General features: G+C 43.4%; 1 protein-coding gene and 1 non-coding gene across 3 annotated transcripts in view; one reads left to right on the forward strand and one right to left on the reverse strand.

The window, feature by feature from the left end:
- Scrn1 (secernin 1) overlaps window positions 1-19,855 on the reverse strand; it is a 42,738-nt gene that overhangs the window by 5,737 nt on the left and 17,146 nt on the right. For both annotated transcript variants that reach the window (XM_076863694.2, XM_076863705.2), the window contains exons 3-5: window positions 16,285-16,487; window positions 12,525-12,719; window positions 9,108-9,273 (exon numbers count right to left, since the gene is read on the reverse strand). In XM_076863694.2, the coding sequence (XP_076719809.2) occupies window positions 9,108-9,273; window positions 12,525-12,719; window positions 16,285-16,487 (564 nt within the window). The remainder of the gene's footprint in view (window positions 1-9,107; window positions 9,274-12,524; window positions 12,720-16,284; window positions 16,488-19,855) is intronic.
- LOC143384393 (small nucleolar RNA U13) lies at window positions 18,372-18,475 on the forward strand. The gene has a single exon (XR_013089310.1). It is a non-coding gene; the product is annotated as a small nucleolar RNA U13 (small nucleolar RNA).

Here is a 19,855-nt window from a genome sequence, read left to right on the forward strand (position 1 = left end):
GGACAGTCAGACTGAGCATAGGGCGTGAGGACACCCAGAGACTGACTCTGTATTCAGCAATCATTTTCAGAGCCAACTCGTGGCAGGTGGGTGTGTGCCAAGAGAAACACACTGCATGTTTTAGTAACTATTTTAATAAAACTAACAGCCATTTACAAGCTGCAAATTCTCCTATTTACAGTGAGGAGACACCGAAACAGACTTTTTCTGTCCTGGAAAGAGCATCCGAGAGGAAGGACTCTTTTAAGTTGTATAAAGTAAGGCAAAAAAGACGCATAGTGTTCTGGGAAAAGGTGGAATGGATGGTCAATTTGAGATGAAAGGTCTGCCCCTTTCCCTCCTGGAAAGGAAGGGTCTTTTGGTTTTGAGATTCTCATTGGAAAATCTTTGTAAGATCTCTCACAGCCTCAAGGAGGGGACAGATTAAGACAGATGAAGCAGAAGTTCCCAGAGACCCCAGAGGGGACACCTGCAGAGAAGCAGAAATCTGGCTGTGTGAAAGCAGGTGCTGGGCAGAGTGAGGGGCCGATGCCCCTTTATTCTTTGATCCAGCTCTTCTGGCAGGACTGATGGCTGGCAGGCAGGCGTGTGTGAATATCCTTGTGCGTGGCTTACACACATCATCTCACACACACACACACACACACACACACACACACACACACCAAGAGAGCCATGCACGTCAAGAGCTGTGGCCTGGCATTCCAGGCCAGTGTCACAGCTGATGAACAATGGGAAGGACACTTATTCTCCCCTCTCCACACCCGGAGAAAACACTGCTGGGCAGAGGGGCACTCCTGGTAGGCATGGGCACTACTGGACTTGCGGCCTGATGTTAGCCAAGCCGTGGGGCAGCGCCTGCAGTAATGATAGGAGAGCGTGAGCCACGTGCACATCTCATGTGTTTTCAATTTATCAGATTTGGACTTTTCTTTGCCCTTCCATGGGTGTACCCTGTCCCACTCCAAGGAGACTCCATTGGGTTAGAAGTGAGCTTGGATGCTGACTTTTTCAGCCCAGAAGTGTTAAGATGTGAGGCAGCCAGAGTAACCTTGCCATTGTGCCCTGAAAATACATTCATGTGCACCATGATCTGAAAAGGACTGGTGATCAGTCACCTTTGCTCCCACAGCTGTGTCCTTGGACTTACAGCATCAGCATCCCTGCCCTGTCCTGTCCTGCTGAAGCAGAATCTGCATTTTTAACAAGATCCCGGGGGATTCATAACATCTGGGTCTGAGAAGCACAGTCACAGAGAACAGTAGTGGGAAATAACCTCTCTGTTAATTCCCTGAGGTGATCACAGGAAAGGGCTTGAGAGAGCACTGACACTGGTCACAGCATCTAATTTAACCTGCATGTCAAAGGCAATGAGAATTTGCACCCCACGGTGATGGAGTGAGTGGTACTAACTAAGGATGCGTGTCGGGGACTCTGCCATCCTCTGCAGGTGATACATATCATTCATATGGGAGACTGGTCCCCTCCTCTGCCCTGCTGCTGGGGAACACAAGGTGGGCCAATCTGGGAGGAATCAAGGCATATCCCTCCTTAGCCACCATCAAAGGAAGTCGCCCAAGACATAGGGAAGCTACTTACACCCCCTACGGCCTCTTGGAAACAGATTGTTCCTTTTCCCTTCTACTGACTGTTGGATATGAAAAATGAATACAAAACTTCAAACTGTCAAAACCAATTCTGATTACCTGGGAAGTGGGAGAGAAAGAGTGAGCCCAGCACAGAAGGGCATCCAGAGCTGTCTCTGGGGCCCTCTGGTCTCCAATGGCACAACTACATCCCAAGCAACAAGAGTCCTATCAGATCCTGCAGAACCAGACAGCACCAGGGGTGTTCTGAGGGGTTCCTGATTTTTCCCAGTGCTGGGGACTGAATCCAGGGCCTCATGCTCACTAGACACACACTCTGTCAATGAGCCCAGCCCTGCCCAGAGTGTTCCGAAAAGCCAGTGTTCATCATACAGGAGTTGGCACACAATGGCCGGCAGGCTCCGTGTCTAACATAGAGACTCTCTGCTGACAGGGGCCTGGAGGTCCCAAGCCCACTCCTCAGTCCACACCTTACTCGGTCACAGGGCTCTGCACTGGGTAGAACCAGTGACAGCATGGCTCCCCATGGTGTGAGGCTCTGTAGTGGGACTGATGCAGGCTCCAGCACCAGCAGCCAAGGGAGTTGCAGGCTCCAGCAGAGCCCACTGCACCCTGGCTACAAGGGGGGCCCTTGGAGAGGAGGCCCGTCTCCCAGCCCCAGGCCACGATGATGTTCACTGCTACTTCTTACAGGCCCACACTGCACCTTTGTTCTCTAGCACTTAAAGCTGGAGTGGAGTAACCTCCTCACTGGGAAACCTGCCTTTATATTCCTGGAGCCTAAGTGCCTTGCTCACCAGGTGTCTCTTCGGACACACTGACCCAAGGGAGAACCTTGCCTGCCAGAGGGGCTGGAAAGAGACATCTTGGCAGCACCTGCTGGGCTGAGTTGCCTTGTGACACGTGGGACAAAGAACAGACTGGGACTGGGAATGGGGGCAGGAGTACTCTCTCTGCCTCTGACCAGCTGGGGGCTGATGTTTTCCCTTTCTTGGGCTCACCTGGACTAAAGTGGTCCCTTCCAACTTCTAAAGCTATCTTGCCATTTCTATGTCTTTGTCCTGAGACCTGTGAACTTGTAACTCCACTTCAATCCAAAGTCACAGTCTTCTGCACCCAATATATAGGACATTGGTAGTAAAGAATGCTCTGTTTGATATAACTTCAAACCCAGTCGAAGCCCCCTGGAATATGGAGATTAATTCATGACAGCGTCTAGCAGCTTTTCTAAAATAAGAGGTACTGTATGTTCAGACATCCCACCTATCGGTTTGATCTTAAAAATAAAAATATGAGCAGGTGCCCATAATATTTTAAGCAGCCTAAGATTTCCAAAAACTTCTTTCCATACTCTGTGAGGAAGTCAGCATCCTCAACTGCTAAAAACACAAAGCATAAATTTGTCAAGGTGTTTAAAGGAAGAATTTTTGAGATTCAATAAATTATATAAATAATAAAAATTTTAAAATAAAATTATTTATAGAATAAGAAATATAATTATTGTTGACAATACACTGCAATAATATTAATATTAATTTAAATGAGAATTTGGAAATTATCTATAATTCAGGGATGATCATTTGTACCTATGTACTATATCTCAAAAAGGGGAACCTAGCTAACTCGGTGGTTCCAAATATTGTGACTTCTTACCAATCCTTATTGAAAACACATTAAAAACCTAAATTGATGGGCTAGGGTTGTGGCTCAGTGGTAGAGCACATGCCTAGCACCTGTGAGGCACTGGGTTTGATCCTCAGCATTGAATAATAAAAAAAAAAAAAAAAAAGTAAAATAAAGTCATATAAAAAAAGACATCATTAATAAAATTTTTTAAAAATCCAAATGGATAAAGAGCTACACTGGCATGTTCCCATATTTGAACCTCAGATAGCAGCTTCTTCAATACCACTTGAAGAAATGTATGGCAACTGATAACCCAGAAATATTAAATGACATGACCAAGGTCACATATCTAACTATGTCAAAGCTGAAACTGGGTGATGACCACTCCTCTCCACCACCTTTCCAGGAAGAGGCTCACTTCATCGTGTATGTGGAGTGACCCAGAGTGTGTCCTGTAGTTGACTCTAAGTGGGACATAGCAGAGAGGCTCCAGACAGCTCACTGTCCTTCAGAAAGGTCACCTAGACAGAACTCACTGTGGTCTTTCAGCCGCTCCACATTATGACATGAATATAAGATGTTAGGTCCAAAGGGAGCAAGTGCTTCCAATGGCCAAGGGCATCACAGGGCTGGTTTATGAGGTTTGAAGCCAGGAGAGTACTTTAAGAGACTCTACTGAGGGGGCTGGGCTATAGCTCAGCAGTAGAGCACTTGCCTAGCATACATGAGGCACTGGGTTTGACCCTCAGCACCACATAAAAATAAATAAAATAAAGAGACTCTACTGAGGGACACTGAAGCCTATAAGACCATGAACAACACTACAGGGAGCCATATCCTTGCCACCTTCAGCTCTCAACGAGACAGGTCTAAGGTCTGAGGCACACAGCCTCATGACACATGGCACAGCTTGGTCTTCCAAGATCTGACTCAGAGACGTGCAGGAAGTTTAGCCTTGAATGACACTTTGAACACTGCCACAAAACATTTCCACTGGTGGCACTTTGCCTTATCTGCCCATTTTTCTTTCCAGAACCCTCTGGTGGATGCACCAAACCAATGTTTAAAGAAAAAAAAAAAAATCTGTTTTCCCATAATTTGTTTTCTCATTTGGAAGAACAAAAAAATAATCATGAAAATCTATGAAGTTTTACAGCCTAGCACAAATTTCAGTGTTTGCATTTGCATCTCCTGGCTCTGCTCTTCTCATGTTCATTTGTCCTTCATTCAGCAAATACATGTTGGGTCTGACTCAGTGCCTGACAAATATTAGGGAGGCAGCAGTGAATACACAGGGCAAAACTTCTGTCCTATTTTACAGGTGAGATGACTGAGGCTCACAGAATCCTAGTGCTTTGTCCAAAGTCACATTCCTAACCAACAGTGGACCTACAGCTAAACTCGGACCTTCTACATCCAAAGTCTGTTTTCCCTACTACTTCCCAACCTTGTATCCTGTTGGTATTTTTTATATACATTGTGTAACTGCGAAAAAATAAGGACTTTTTTTCTGGGAGTTGAGATTTTATTATCTGTGGCCAGTCACCCGTTCCAGCCACAAAGTTCCAGCCATAAATGTGGCTCTGTTCTTGCTGAAGATGTGGACACTCCCCAGCAATGAAACCAGGCTGGTCTTGTAACCCAGAATCCCCGCAAATCCATGAGGATCTTTAGTCCCTCAAAGAAAAACACAAGCTCCTGCTCAGATAAATCTGCTACACCATGAACCAATCTGAAAGGCATTTATAATAACTGGTTTCCCTCAAAAGACAGGTGTCCTTCTGAGTGGTTCATCTATGGGCCGTTCCAGCTCTAGTGTGACAATATGTCACCTGAATCATATTGTCAGAGTCATACCTGGCTGAGAGCAAAACCAGTCAGTGAAGAGAATTTTGGAGAATTTTTTGGAGCATAAGATAACCTTGGGGATGGAGATTTGGATCCAGAAGCTTGGGAGGTTTGGAAAGTCCAAAGTATAGGGTGGAGAGAAGTAGTATGGGAAGAGTTCAGAATGAAAGGAGGGGAGGGAGCCATTTGCCTTGGGCTCTCAGCTCTGTATATCTGCAGGCAGGACTGATGTGGCTGCCAAGGCATCCCGGGTTTCCAATAACAAAAAGGTAACCCCCGCAGCTGAGATTTGAAAGATCCAAATGACAGTCTTAGCCAATCTAATTTAGCCTCTCAATGGTAGTGCACTGGGAGAAGACAATGAAACAAAGAAAGCTCAGAAAGAAAAAGAGGGAGGGGAGACACCCACCATGACCCAGGGTTCTTAAATTACCTTCTCTAATCCTTTTGGTTTACCAATCCTATATCTTTGATTGTTAGTCTATAAGGACCTCTCGGTGCTATACTGGTCTGACAACTACATCTTTAAAAATAATAAGCCCAGATTTATGGTATTTGCAGAATTCTTTGGTATAAATACTCCCTCTGTGGCCCTTTTCAAGACAATAGTGGTATCACAGAACATGGAGCTGGGCAGAGAGACCCACGATCAGCTCTCCTTGCCTCGAGCACGCTCTAAGACTCTACATCTTACCCTGTCTCAAAATGGCAAGGCACCTCTCCAAGTATTCTTTCTCTCCCAGTTCTTCCTATCAACGTAGCTTTGACGACTACTAGCTTCCATTAAAATGGCTTCCAAAGGTCAGAACAAGTACACTGAAGTCTATCAGGTATCACTGCATCAGTGATCAAGGCACAGCGGACCCAAGGGAATATGAATATGATGGAATTTGCCTTCTCCACAAAGCTAATTAAATGACTTTTCCTGTCCCTCAGTCATTCAAACTCTGAGTTTTGTATCTCTTTCCAACTCTCAAACTTGCAAGGTAGTTGGTACATGATAAGAAGGAAGGAGAGTTCAGGCACAGTGTCGCCCACCCGTAATCCCAGCAGCTCTGCTCGGGAGGCTGAGGCAGGAGGATGGCAAGTTCAAAGCCAACCTCAGCAATGGCCAGGCTTTAAGCAACTCAGTTAGACCCTGTCTCTAAATAAAAACGAAATAGGGCTAGGGATGTGGCTCATTGGTCAAGCGCCCCTGAAATCAATCCCCAGTACCCTACCTGCAAAAGTCCACTACTTTGACACTATCTCCCAAAAAAGTCTCTCTAACATTTTTAGCACTGGCAGGAGTCAGCTAAGACCTCCTCAGTGTTATGACCCAAAAACCTGAGAATAAGTATTTATGCTTCATGCTGACAAAATGCACAATGTTGAGCATGCCCAATTAGAGTGAAACATCGAAATGTGAATAAGAAAAAAATAACCTATGACAGTTCTACAGTCATGGTAGGAGACGCAGCCCATTTAACCAGGAAAGATAAAAATTAATGTCTTCCGGAAGGGCCTTAATCTTCTACAAGGTCTTTTCAATTAATTTAACCATGAATAATTTCCTTTTTGAATTACTTGAAATTTTCCATTTTAAATATCAGAAGGCTATTTCTCAACCCATTTCTGTAATTAGATTAAGCCCCGTACTTCACGCTGGGAAACAGAATTCCTTTCTATTCGTTTTCTGACAACCCAAAGTCCTGGGTCCTAAGGAGAGTTAAAGCAAGTATCTGAGACTTCAGAGACAAGAGAGTTGTTTCAGTTCAACCCACTCCTGTTTCCTAAAGAATAATGTCCAAATATCTTAGCAGAACATTCCAGATGCTTCAAAATAGAACCTAAATGCCCTGTGTACCCCACAGACCAGCAGAGTCCTCACAAGATACCTCCAAGACATCAGTGATAGGGGAGAAAACAAGTCACAGTCCGTCAGCAGGGAGGGTGGTAGGAGCCCAAAATCTGGGACCAAGTTGTAGGTGGAAGGTGGGCCCATGGAACCAAGGGTTCAGAACTGAGAGATCAACCCAAGAGAAATCAGCTGGAATCAAAAAAAGGAGAACCCAGAACACCACAGAGTGGTTGAAGCTGGCCGTTAGGGACCCAGTGAAGGTGGCTGGGCTTGTTTATAAAGGGTGGGAGGAGGAAGAGATAGAAACCTGATCCCCAGCCTCATCTACAGGAGGAAGCAGGGCCCATCGACCTGTGTTCTGCCCCTTCATGCCTCTGTGCCTCTATACAGGTAGTTCTTCTACCTAAAGTGCCATTACTGCTTTTTGTACCTAATAAACTCTCACTTCTCCCACAGCGCTCACCTCTCCTCTGCAAAGTTCTTCCCTGTACCACCACATCTGTGCCACCTCTTTCTTGTACACACACCTCACCTCTAGTACTGAACAAGCACAATATTTGGTATGCAGTAGGTGCTTAACAAGTTTTTGTTGAGTGAATGAAAAGTTAAAAATAGTTGGGGGTGGGGGTTGTGGCTCAGTGATAGAGTGCTTGCCTAGCATGTATGAGGCCCTGGGTTTGATCCTCAGCACCACATAAAAATAAATAAATAAAATAAAGATTAAAAGAAAAAGAATAGTTTACACTAAATTCAATAGTTGCATATGGTGTTAGAAAGTTCTACTGATATTGGCAATAGTTCAAAAAATGAGGCCATCGGGTCAGAAGTGCTTGGCTTTCCCCCTGAGTCATCTAAGACAGAGAAAGAGAGACAGAAGGAAGGGGAAAAAAGAGTCCTTTGATAGACACAATCCTTGTCTCATATTCCTGAATCAAGAGGAGAAAAACTATTGTCAGCATCTAAAGGAATGAAATTTAACAGCTGCAGATTCTTTGGTAATGAATTCAAAGGTTTAACAACTGATATTCAAAAAATTATAATAGTGTGTGGTCAGTGGAACACCTGAAAAACACCAGAGAATCAACTGATGTAGGTAGTCTCCTAGGGCTTTTCATACTGAGGATCAGACGTACCTGACAGATTCAAGGTCCACCTGAAGATTCTGATATAAAAGGTTTGGATCAAGGCATCTTGGCCCAAAAACTCCCCCCCCCAAGCTTTTGTAATAGTGAATGCAGTTATTGTAATAGTGAATGAAGGCACTGAATGGTTGCCTCCAAGCCACTGATGATGTCACCTGTGGTATACGCAGCTGAACATTAAAGGAGATGGGGTAGCTGTCTGCTTGGTAGGTCAGAGAGAACCCTCATTAATAACAATTAAGGGCTGGGGATTTAGCTTGGTGGGTAGGGTGCTTGCCTTATATGCTCAAGGCTCTGGGCTCTATCCCCAGCACCACAAAAAAAAAATAATAATAATAATCATTAATTAATTAGTAATAATAGTTAAGCCTACCATGTACTTACCTGGATCATCTCATGTGATCCTCCCAAAAAGCGTGTAAAGGTAGGGCTGGTATTATTCCCACTGCACAGTTATAAGAACGGGAGCTTAGAGAGGCTAAGTAGCTTATCCAGCTACTAGGTGACAGAAGTGGGATTCCAAATCCTGACCAGTTATTCCAGAGGCTGTGTTCTTAGCCACTGTGCAATACTGTGCAATGCTGTCTTTTTGCTAAAGTATTTGGGAAAAAAAAGTACCTCCCTAAAACACAGCGTCTTAATGAAAGCTGCTTCAATCTGTATCACCTCTGGACCATTTTGTCCAATAATGCACAGGAACTAATTCTTTTGATAAATCTTGGACACATCTCCCCCCAACACACACACACCCTGTCTTTTGTTCATCTCTGTATCCCTATATCCAAATAGCACAATGTTTGGCCCATTACATATGCTCAGTAACTATTTGATGAATTTAAAGACAATTCTGCAACCATAATAACCACCATGTGACTATACCAAGCCCTCCACTTAATCAAAGCTCCTGTGCTATGCTGCCCACATTGAAACAGACTGAAAACTGTGAGTTGGCTACCCATGGGGAGGACACGGCCAGCATGAACACACTGATGAGCTTCCAAGGGATACACATGCTTTCTCTCTGTGACTATATATTGAACAAACCTGGAAGGATCTGGGGTCCCAGTGAAGTAGTGGATGCACGGCGAGCTTCTATTCTGAGGCAGGACAGACACTATACTGGCTGTGGTGAGGAAAGATTCAGAGTCTATGCAGACTCCACTGGCTTTGTCCCGTAAGATGTCAATCATTGTCTGTACAGTGATGCTTTCTGAAAAAGAGAGATGGATAGCGGGCATGTAACTGTGGCACGTTGTTAGCCAAAACCCATTCACTCCTTTCTTTTTTACATTAATAAGCCCCTGAAATTAAATCTGGAAACATAACCACTCAATGACAGAATACATGTCCCAGCTTTCTTTGTGACTAAGTCTGGCCATGTGGTCAATTCTGACCAATGGGAGGTCAGTAGAAATGGTATGGGCAACTTCCTGGTCACATCCACATCCTTGCCTTTCATTTTTCTCCCTTCCTGTTTGCTGGGAGATGCCAACAATCAGGCCACAAATGGAGGTCCAGCCCTAAACTATCCATATACATCTGGACTATCCCATGGGAAAGGAAGAACTTCCGTGTTCTTCAAGCCACATTAATTTGGAGTCTCTCTGTTACAGCACTTAGCTACACCTCAACTAGTACAATAACTCAATATATATATATATCCTTTAGGAAGTGTATGCAGTCTGGAAACAGACCCCCAAGCTAGTGCTATTTGGGATCAATACTAAATTTGGAGAATGATCTCCCTACAATCAGAAATATACACAGAGTGAGGCATTTAGAATATTTGGAGGCTTTAAGATTATTGTCTCTGAATTGAGATGAATGAATAAACAAATCCTTGAGCCAGGCGGGGTGGTACATGCCTATAATCCCAGCAGCTCAGGAGGCTGAGACAGGAGGATCGTGTGTTCAAAGCCAGACTTAGCTATGTAGCAAGGCCCTAAGCAACTTAGCAAGACCCTGTCTCTACATAAAATATAAGAATGGGGCTGGGGATGTGGCTTAGTGGTTAAGCACCCATGGGTTCTATCCCCGGTACAAAAACAAAAAAAATCTTTGTATGGGATCCCACATCTACAGGCTCCTCTCTGGTTATAATTCATTAAAAGGCTATTTCAGTCTGTGTTCACAAAGACAGAATCAAAACATCTCATAGGGAGAGAATTTGCTAGCACAATGCATATCCTCTTTATAAATCTCTATAACATGTCACAACTAAAAATATTTTAAATGTCTTTGATTTTTTTTTTTAACTATCCAGTGTTCAAACTTTCTTACTTTCTCAAAAATTAGGTATTGATTTGGAGTTTTTCATTTGTTTGTTGTGGGGGACTGCAGGGCTGTAGATGGAACCCGGGGCCCTGAGAATGAATGCTCAGCATGGGCTCTACCACTATACTACATCTCTAGTCCTGGTGTAGGATTTGAATCAGAATCCAACAGGTTGGCAATATCTCTTGAATATTTTAATCTCTGCCTCTTGATTTTTCTTCTTGCACCTTATTTGTCATAGAAATCAGGTCATTCTTCCTGTAGAGTTTCACACAAGCTGGACTTGCACGTGGCATCCTCCTGGTGGAACTGAAGATGTTCCTCTTTTCTGTGCATTTCCTATAACCTAGAGGTTTCCTATAACCAGAAGTTTCATCAGATTTAAGGATACTGTTATGCTACGAACTACTGAACAACTTTCATCAAGCTAGTTTTGATTTCATTAAAAATCTTTAGAAGTTCTTTTTCAAATTCTCATTTTAAAATGAATACTTTCTTACCTTCCTATCCAGAATATATGACTTAAGTTTCACAGCAAAAGCCCTAAAGTATTCTTCTAGATGACAGAAAAGGAAACTTTTTTCTTAAAGGATCAGGTAGAGATTATTTTAGGCCTATGGACCATACGGTCTCATTTTAACTTCCCTGTTGCAATGGCTCAAATTCACCAGTGCAGCATGAAGGCAGAAATAAACAACACATAAATAACAGGTGTGTGCTACAGCTTGGATTCTGAACATCCTGAAAGGCCCTTGTGTTAACAGCTTGGTTTCCCCCCTGCAGTGCTACTGGGAGGTGGTGGACCTTTAGGAGGTGGGGCTTAGTAGAAGGAAGTTAGATCCTTGAGGGCGTGCCCTTGAAGAGGATATTGAGACCCTGGCTCCTCCCCATCACCCCTCCCAAACAAGCATTTCCTAGCTGCCATGAGGTGTGCTATGTCTTTGCCATGTGCTCTTATGTTGATGTGCTACCATATCACACGCCCAAAAGCAATGGAGCCAACCGACCATGGACTGAAACCTCTGAAACTATGAGCCAAAATAAATCTTTCCTCCTTATAAGTTTGTTTATCTCAGGTATTTTGTCACAGTGACAAAAAGATGACCAACAGAGTGTGTCTATTCCAATTAAATTTTATTTACAAAACGGGCAGCTGCTGCAGGATGTAATTTGCTGACTCTCGTTCTAATGGATCAAAAGTTTAATTTATACCATGCTTGTAATCCCAGCAGTTCAGGAGGCTGAGGCAAGAGGATTCCGAGTTCAAAGCCAGCCTCAGCAAAAAGCGAGGCACTAGGACTGGGGTTATGGCTCAGCAGTAGAGCACTCGCCTATCATGCATGAGGCCCTGGGTTCAATCCTCAGCACCACATAAAAATAAATAAATAAAGATATTGTGTCCGACTTACAACTAAAAAAATAGATATTAAAAAAAAAAAAAGAAGCCAGGTGCTAAGCAACTCAGACCCTGTCTCTAAACAAAATAACAAAATAGGGCTGGGGATGTGGCTCAGTGATTGAGTGCCCCTGAGTTCAAAAAAAAGTTCAACTTACAAAATACATACACAACTAGCAAAGATAAAATGTGACCAGTGTGGGTTTTTTGGAAAACTTTCCTCTCTGGCACAAAAAATGGTAAACTATCTAATCAATACACTTACCTAAATATGGATTCTGATTAAGTCAGTAACTGGTAGCAGAGAGAGGGTTGATGAAGAGAATTCAAGACACTTCTACTCAACAAAGGTTCATGGAACAAAGGACTATGCAAGTATCACAAGAGGATCTTAAGATGAATAAAAGATAACACCCCTGCCCTCAAGGCCCAGCAGACTAGTGGAAAAGAGGAAACTATAAGGAGAAAATAAGCCAAATATATAACTGAGCTATAAGGAGTAGACTTATTTGCAATAAGTATCACAAAGGACAACATGATAACATCAATGTTCAAAGAAAAAAATAACATCAGTAAAAACAAGGGACCTCCATGGGCAAGAAAATATTGTGTAAAAATAAGTATGAGTTGTCTTCTTGCCTGGAAACCAGGGAATTTGGGTTAAAGTGAGTCTTTATGTCTAAAGTCCATTCTCTACCCCTCCTCTTCATCCTTCCAAATCCAGACCAGTGCTCTGCAATAGCTACAAGCAAAGTGTGAGAAGGAGAATCCTAAAGGACAGCTCGACTCACCTTCTTGCTTTTCTAAGCTGTCTTTGCCTGCACAGTTGTCTGGGTGGTCATCAGCTGGAGAAAAAATCTGGGAAAAATTGAACTCATCCTCTCCCATCCACCAGCCTTGACTCTGAGCGTAAGTCCTGAGTTCAGGGTGCTCCGCGTCCATCTTTGTAGTGAGGGAAAGCTGATTGCAGATGCACTTTACTCCCTCTGCAGAGTACAAAGCAAGTACACTTAGGAAAACTTAATCAGGAAATGGAAATTCATGGGAAATCCTTCCTTGGAACACTAACTTTATAGGAAGGAATGAATTCAAATTTTGAAGCAAGAAACACAATCTTGGTCCCCTTTCTAGTTCCACCAATATTGACTGGCATCATCACATTTTAAATGTGTAATAACTTTATTGCTCTTGAATTCACAATCAAAATGAAATACACAAGGCCCTTCATTCTAAATAACCCCAAGTGGTGCATTACCTACAAGAGAAGTGAAAGGTCCTTTGAAAGAGGTAATGCTGACAAGATTTAGAAATTCCTCCAAAAAATGTTCTGTAGCATCCACAGGTCCCTCCCTCCCCAGTCTGACTCTTTTTCACCTGGAAGCACATGTTATACCACCCCGACTCACCCAAATACATACACACACACACACACACACACACACACACACACACACAATCTATAATGCAAATCAGATACTTCTTTGTTCAACATTTTTTCAACATTTAGAAAACCACATGGCAATGATAATGAATCATTTCAGAACAAGGAATGGCCAGACATAGTGGCACATGCCTTTAATCCCAGCAGCTCAGGAGGCTGAAGCAGGAAGATCTCAAGTTCAAAGCCAGCCTCAGCAATTGAGCGAGACTATAAACAACCTAGTGAGACCCTGTCTCAAAATTTTAAAAAATTTAATAAAGGACTGGGGTCAATCACTGGTGCAAAAAAAAAAAAAAGTGGGGAGAATGTACCTATAAATATATGTGTGTCTAGATGTATGTGTGAAAAATATATGGAAATATTTTCCTTATAAATATATGTATACCTAAATGAACTCAGAAAGGACTGCCCTCTGAGTACACTCTCCCTTAATGAATGAGGATTAGGTGAGAAATACTCTCAGCTGAAGACTTGCTCTGTTTCTTCAATTTCTTTCTTCCTTTTTTTTTTTTTTTTTTCAGTTTGTATATGGACACAATACTTTTATTTATTTATTTATATGTGGTGCTGAGAATTGAGCCCAGTGCCTCTATATGCTAGGCAAGTGCTCTGCCACTGAGCTATAACTCCAGCCCTGTTTCCTCCATTTCTGTATTTGCAGGCTGAGCTTCAAACACATGGAGAGCAACTTGGCCTTTGAGCTTGAGATGGTGTTCAGAGTGTAAACATTAAGCTATCAGGGCTAGTGCACAAGACCCATTCACAATTGTTGCTCCCAGGGAACATGCTGAGCTTCCAAATTCTTGAACAATAAAGTGGGAGAAAGCAAGTCAGCCTAAACTATAAGCTGCTATAGAGCCATCACTTCCTAAAACCCAGTCCCTAGAGGCAGGCTCAGTGCTGGGCTAAGTGCACCCAGGATGTGTTGCTTCACTGATTTAAACTTCCAAAATAAGCACTCCTGGATGATGGGCACTGGTCTGGATTTGGAAGGATTTTTTTTCAGAGCGTACCATAGGAGTCAAATTATAAACAATTTTAAATTTTTTTAAAATTTGTTTTAGCCTAAACTGGTGATTTTGACATCATTTATACTAAGTTTTGTTTTTTTGTTTTTTCATAAACAGCTCCACAGATGTTACTCTCCTAGAGGGCTGATTTATGGTTGACATTTGCTTTTAGGAATCACCATTTGGAGGACAGAGCGCATTAATCCTACTGCCATCGATCACACTACTGCTGGGATCACAGGACAAGAAATCGATAAGCCCAAGAAATGGTTGTGTGTGTGTTTTTTTTAATTTGAATGTTTAGTGAAAGACAACATTCATTTTGTGGAGATGGATTTTTTAAGCTATATTTTGAAGGGGCTCGGCTTTTGAAATGAAGTTATAGATCAAAACATCTTTGATTCTACTTAAAAGTAATATGATGGCTTTGAAGCATAGCCCACTAGCCTTCTCAATGGAACCATTCAACAGGAAGACTTCAGGGGCTGGGTTGTGGCTCAGCGGTAGAGTGCTGAGGCCCTGGGTTCGATCCTCGGCACCACATAAAAATAAATAAAATAAAGGTATTGTATCTATCCACGGTTCTTCCTCTTGGAAGGGCCTTATAGTAAGGAGTTCGAGGGCTGGGGTTGTGGCTCAGTGGTAGAGTGCTTGCTTAGTGTGTGTGAGGCACTGGGTTCAATCCCCAATACCCCATATTAAAAAAAATACTAAATAAACAAAAGTATTGTGTCCATCTACAACTAAAAACATTAAAGAAAGGAGTGTGAGGTTCCTGCACTGTGGGAGAGATGGAGACCTAATGAGCCACACAGGTTGCCCTTGTCCTATAAATACTGAAAGAGTTGGGCAAAGTGGGCACAGGCCCTGCTGATTCCATGCTAGGTAGAGAGGGGTAAAGAAATTCCTGTGGTTGCTGAGGGACCCCCTAGCCCATTCAATAGTCTTATGGGAATGAGAAAACACCACTCCCTTATCCAGGCAGACACCGCCTTCACACAGTTTGACCAGAAAACCACTATCCAGATTTCTCTGCCTCCAGGGGCAACTAACTGTGTATGGGGTTCAATGTGCCCAACATCCAGAGAAGCCCTGATCACTGGACTTTGTGCACAGGAAACAAGCATGACTTTCAATTACTGAACCAGATCTGCTTCTAACTCAGGTCAGATCTGGCACCAGTCACCCCTTAAGGAGACTGTGGCAAACAGGTTTCATCCCAACATCATTTCTGATTCATTGGTAAATTAGGTTGAAAAAAAATACATAGGCCAACTATAGGTTCAATAAGAAGTATGCAGGAATCTACCAGCCATGTCTTTGTGGACACAGGAGGGAAGAGTGGCAGTGCATGTGCTATGCATTTATCATTCTGTCCTAAAGAATGTAAGAGTATGTCACTGGCCAATCCTCAGAACCCTTGGGAGCCTTTTAACCCATTCTGGGATCCAATCCCATCTAGAATATGAGAGTGCTGAGGTACTGATTCAAGGTCACCAGTCCCACCTCTAATGCTTCCTTCCCTGTGCTGTCTTAGGAGCCAGGGCCACAGAGCAGCAATTTTATGAGCACTAAATCCTTCCATGAGGATTATCAAGTTCTCTGCCCTTCTAGGAACATTGCCTCACAGAGAAATGGCCTGACTGGTCTAGAGTAGTACTGAATAGTCTTCGCACAGATCCAAACTCCTTCTTTTAGAGGACCATTCCAACCACAAATACAGGGCACTGTAGCTGCTTCGAACTCAGGTCAGTTTCCCGTTGAAGGGATTTGTCGATCTATTCTCAATGACCACCTTGGTCAATAGAGTAACGGTTTGAGTCATGCAGCAGCCTGTAGTCAGAATTGGTTCCTGCCCGGAAAGCAAACAGAAAATAGGAAATGTTAGGAATATGCTTCCCAAGGGCCTGCATCCCTTCACTCTAGATTCAGAAAACCCAAGGTGCATCTCCAGAAACAGATGCCCAGAAGTGAACGGTGCGCTTAGGCATGAAGAGCCAGTACAGTCAGGGGCTGCATGGTAGCATGATTTCTCTGGGTCTGGTGCTGTGGGTCCAGCCAACATCCATCTCAGTCTTTCACATGCTCAAAACCACTCACCTGTGATTTTCTCAGCAGCCCAGTATTTCCCTATGGTCTCAAGCACCCAGGCCTCGTCTCGATCCACAAGCAGATACGCACTTTGGAAGCTATGGCAGGAGTTTGCATCTTCATAATAATTCCCACCTTGTCCATGTTCTTCCAACAAGGAGACGATGACATCTAAGGCTTCTTTAGCTGTTGTCCCTCTTTCTAAACCAAGCCTGAAGTTAGGAAACAAGAAGTGTTCCTCAGTCATTTCAACCCACATGATTATTGTCATAGCAACCAAAGACCAAGACAAGACCCAAGCCTGAAGCACACCAATGCATGTACGATGTTCAATTTGCAGATCAACATGCAAACCAATCAACGGTACTTTCAACTCAGAATACCTCTATCACACGTTCAGTACAAAGGCAAAAATCATCCCCCTTCTGCACAGACAGAATCAGGAACCAGCAGCTTTTTCCCCTGGAAAGGAAGGTCGGCCCCCTCTTTCTCTGTGGTGACTCCATCTCCCATGAATCTGTCTGGCTCAGCTCTAGCCCTCAGCAAGCGCTGTGCTTCCTCCTGACTCCTACCTAGACAAAAGGAAATCTCTGCCCAGCCCAGCTTTGCTCGCCATCATTCTATACAGGTGTTTTGGTTATTGCTACATATTGTGTCCCCTCAAAATTCATATGACGAAACCCTATCACCCAATATAATGATACTAGGCAAGGGGGCCTTTGGGAAATGACTAATAATGGAGGAACCTTATGATGGGATTAGTGTTTGTATGAAGGAGGCCTCAAGAGCTGCCTTGCCCCATCTACCATGTGAGGACACAGTAAGAAGGCACCACCTGTGAGTCAGATATGCGTTCACACCAGACACCAAACGTTGGCACCTTGAACTTGGACTTCCCAGCTCCCAAACTATGAGAAATAAGTTTCTGTTGTTTATCAGCATCCTATTTATAGTTATCTCAGTCTAGATGGTCTAAGACAATTAGTAATAACAGTATTTGATTACTAATCATTCTCCTCTGTGTATATAATTTGCTCAGAGATCTCATTAGAAATGGTTGTCTAGAAGGACATGCTCCATCCTTTTTCTACGTATTTCCCTCCTACCTATTAGCCTACAGCAACTGGTGTGGCTTACAGCTTCAGTTATCAAAAGAACACACCTTCCTTCTGAAGTGAGACATCCATCCTGGTCCTTCCAATTAATAAACCCTTTAAAGAGAGTACAGATACTGCCCTCTGTGTGACCATAGGCAGTTTACATAATACATTTGAACTTCAGTTTTATGACATCCATAAAATTAGTTCCTCTATCATTGGGTTACAATGAATATGAGTTTCATGAGATAATGAACATGAAAATAGATGGCCTGGGGCTGGGGATATGGCTCAGTGGTAGAGCATTTTCCTGGCAGGCATGAGGCCCTGGGGTCCAATCCCCAACACTGCAAAAGAAAAAAAAAAAAGAATGGCATAGTGCCTAGGACCAAATAAATGATGAGTAGATTTCAGGGGGCAGAACACTGTTGCAGAGAAATCTGCAATTCAGAAATAAAGAACTAACTTCTCGCTCGGGTTTAACTACTCACAGGCAGTATGATCTTAAGTAACATCTTCTTTTCAAACCTCTATTTTCTTCTTGGTAAAGTAAAAACATTTCTACCTCCCTCCTCGGGCTGGTATGAAAGAAGATGGTACATCATACGTATTCAGTTCATTTATTCATCTGATCATTCAAATTGTAAGTCTGCTGGCAAAAATTCAAGAGTCTTAGAGCAAAGCTACTGAGACGGTGGTACAAGCCTGTTCTTGGTGAATTGTCAACACAAGAAGCAGCAGCTATTAAAATCCACCCAATTCAGTGCTTTCTGAAGGAGCATTCCACTGTGCTGCCATGGAGAAGAAGAGATAATGTAGCCACAAGCTATGGACTTATTCCGTAACAGGCTTATTTTCATAGTCGATTTATTACGTACCGATTCATTTGAAATTTCTCATTCTAAGCTCATTTAAGAAGGCTTGGTTACAAAGCTCTGATCTACAAAGCTGAACCCTAACGCCTTAGGAGAGTGATACAAAATTTTAAAAATAACCCTGATCCTTTTGTGGTTCACAAGCATGGGGATCGGGGTTGCCCACTGTTGTCTGGGAGACGCCTCCCTCAAACCTTGTTACCACGTTGGCACAGTACCCACCTGACATGAAAAGAAAAAAAAAAAAAAAAAAGAACAAGCTCACTGAAAGATAGAATTAAGTAGACTTTTCCCTGCTCAAGCTTGTCTTCTCCAAAAAGGAGCCACAAGAGAGCTCATCTTATCTTGAGGATCTGGAACAAACCAGTGTGCTGTGAGACCTGCATCACCAGAACCGAATCTGGAAGGCCTCCTTCCTCCTTCCCAGGGTCCCTGGTGGGCCCTAGTCACAATGCTTCCTACACCCGCTCCAGCAGATTCTGCTCCCAGGGCCTTTGCAGGGCCCCAACTGACCTATGCAAATCTATGTAGGGACAGGTGAACACAGAGTCGTGCTCAGTAGCCCCGTCTTTGGAGGCTGGGATCTCTAATGTTCTCTGGATATTCAGCCTGTTTACCTTCCACTGAAATCCACAATGTGTGCTCTTGCCTCCAACCTGACTTGGATGCCCTACATGCACAGCAGGACCTCAGCAACCCACTACAGACATAATTGTGGTTTCACTCTCCTCCTCCTCAGACCAGGACCATGGGTGGCTCCGTGAACCCACCCGACCATCTCCAGCTGGTCTCCCAACCACAAAATGAAGACAGGATCACCAGCTCCTCAGTGCAAGGCCATGAAGAACATCAGGGTTCTGTACTCTCCTCTGAGACTGAGAGATGCAGGAGAATCCCATGTTACTGAGTGTGGAGGAAATGCCACCGTTACCAGGCCTGTGGTAATCCTGGGACACACCCAGCATCCAGAGGCCTATTTTAATGCTGTTTTCAACTGCCTTGCCTCCTAGATGGAGTAGATTCATGTGGTTCCAAATAAGAACAGCACTTTTCTGGCCCCAGTGCCTCATTTTCCTTCCACCACCACACGTTAGCCTGGGTAAGATCAAGATAGGGAAAGGGATAAAATTAAATGAGCCAAAGTCATAGTCTCATTCTGAGATCTACTTTCAGTGTAACTCAGATCCTTCCAAACTGTATGCTTTGTCCAGGTTGTTCTGGGCCTGAGAGTTAACTGCTCCTAAATGCAATTCCTAGTTTTATGGGAAAATATTTATTTGGGGCTCACAGTCTTGTCACAGGTATGTCAAGCTAGCCCCACCCAATCCTGAAAGATTTACACATCTCACAAGGAAGAAGAGAAACACCTGCACTTTCTTTACTTAAAGCCCCTTTAAGAACTCTGCATATCTTTTCAATATCTATGCCTCTAGAGATAAGAGGGACCCTGTCCCTTTGTATGCCAAATAAGGTAAAATTAAGTTATAGCTAGATTTACTGTGGGATATGTAATTGCTGCCCCTGAGAAACAAATGAAAACAGTCGACGCCCCTCCCCTTAGCCTGGTGTTCTTAGAGGACTCTGCCAATTACCTTCCTTCTTCCCATA

This window comes from Callospermophilus lateralis, chromosome 1 (genome assembly GCF_048772815.1).
Source record: "Callospermophilus lateralis isolate mCalLat2 chromosome 1, mCalLat2.hap1, whole genome shotgun sequence".
In the NCBI taxonomy this organism is placed as follows: Eukaryota; Metazoa; Chordata; class Mammalia; order Rodentia; family Sciuridae; genus Callospermophilus; species Callospermophilus lateralis.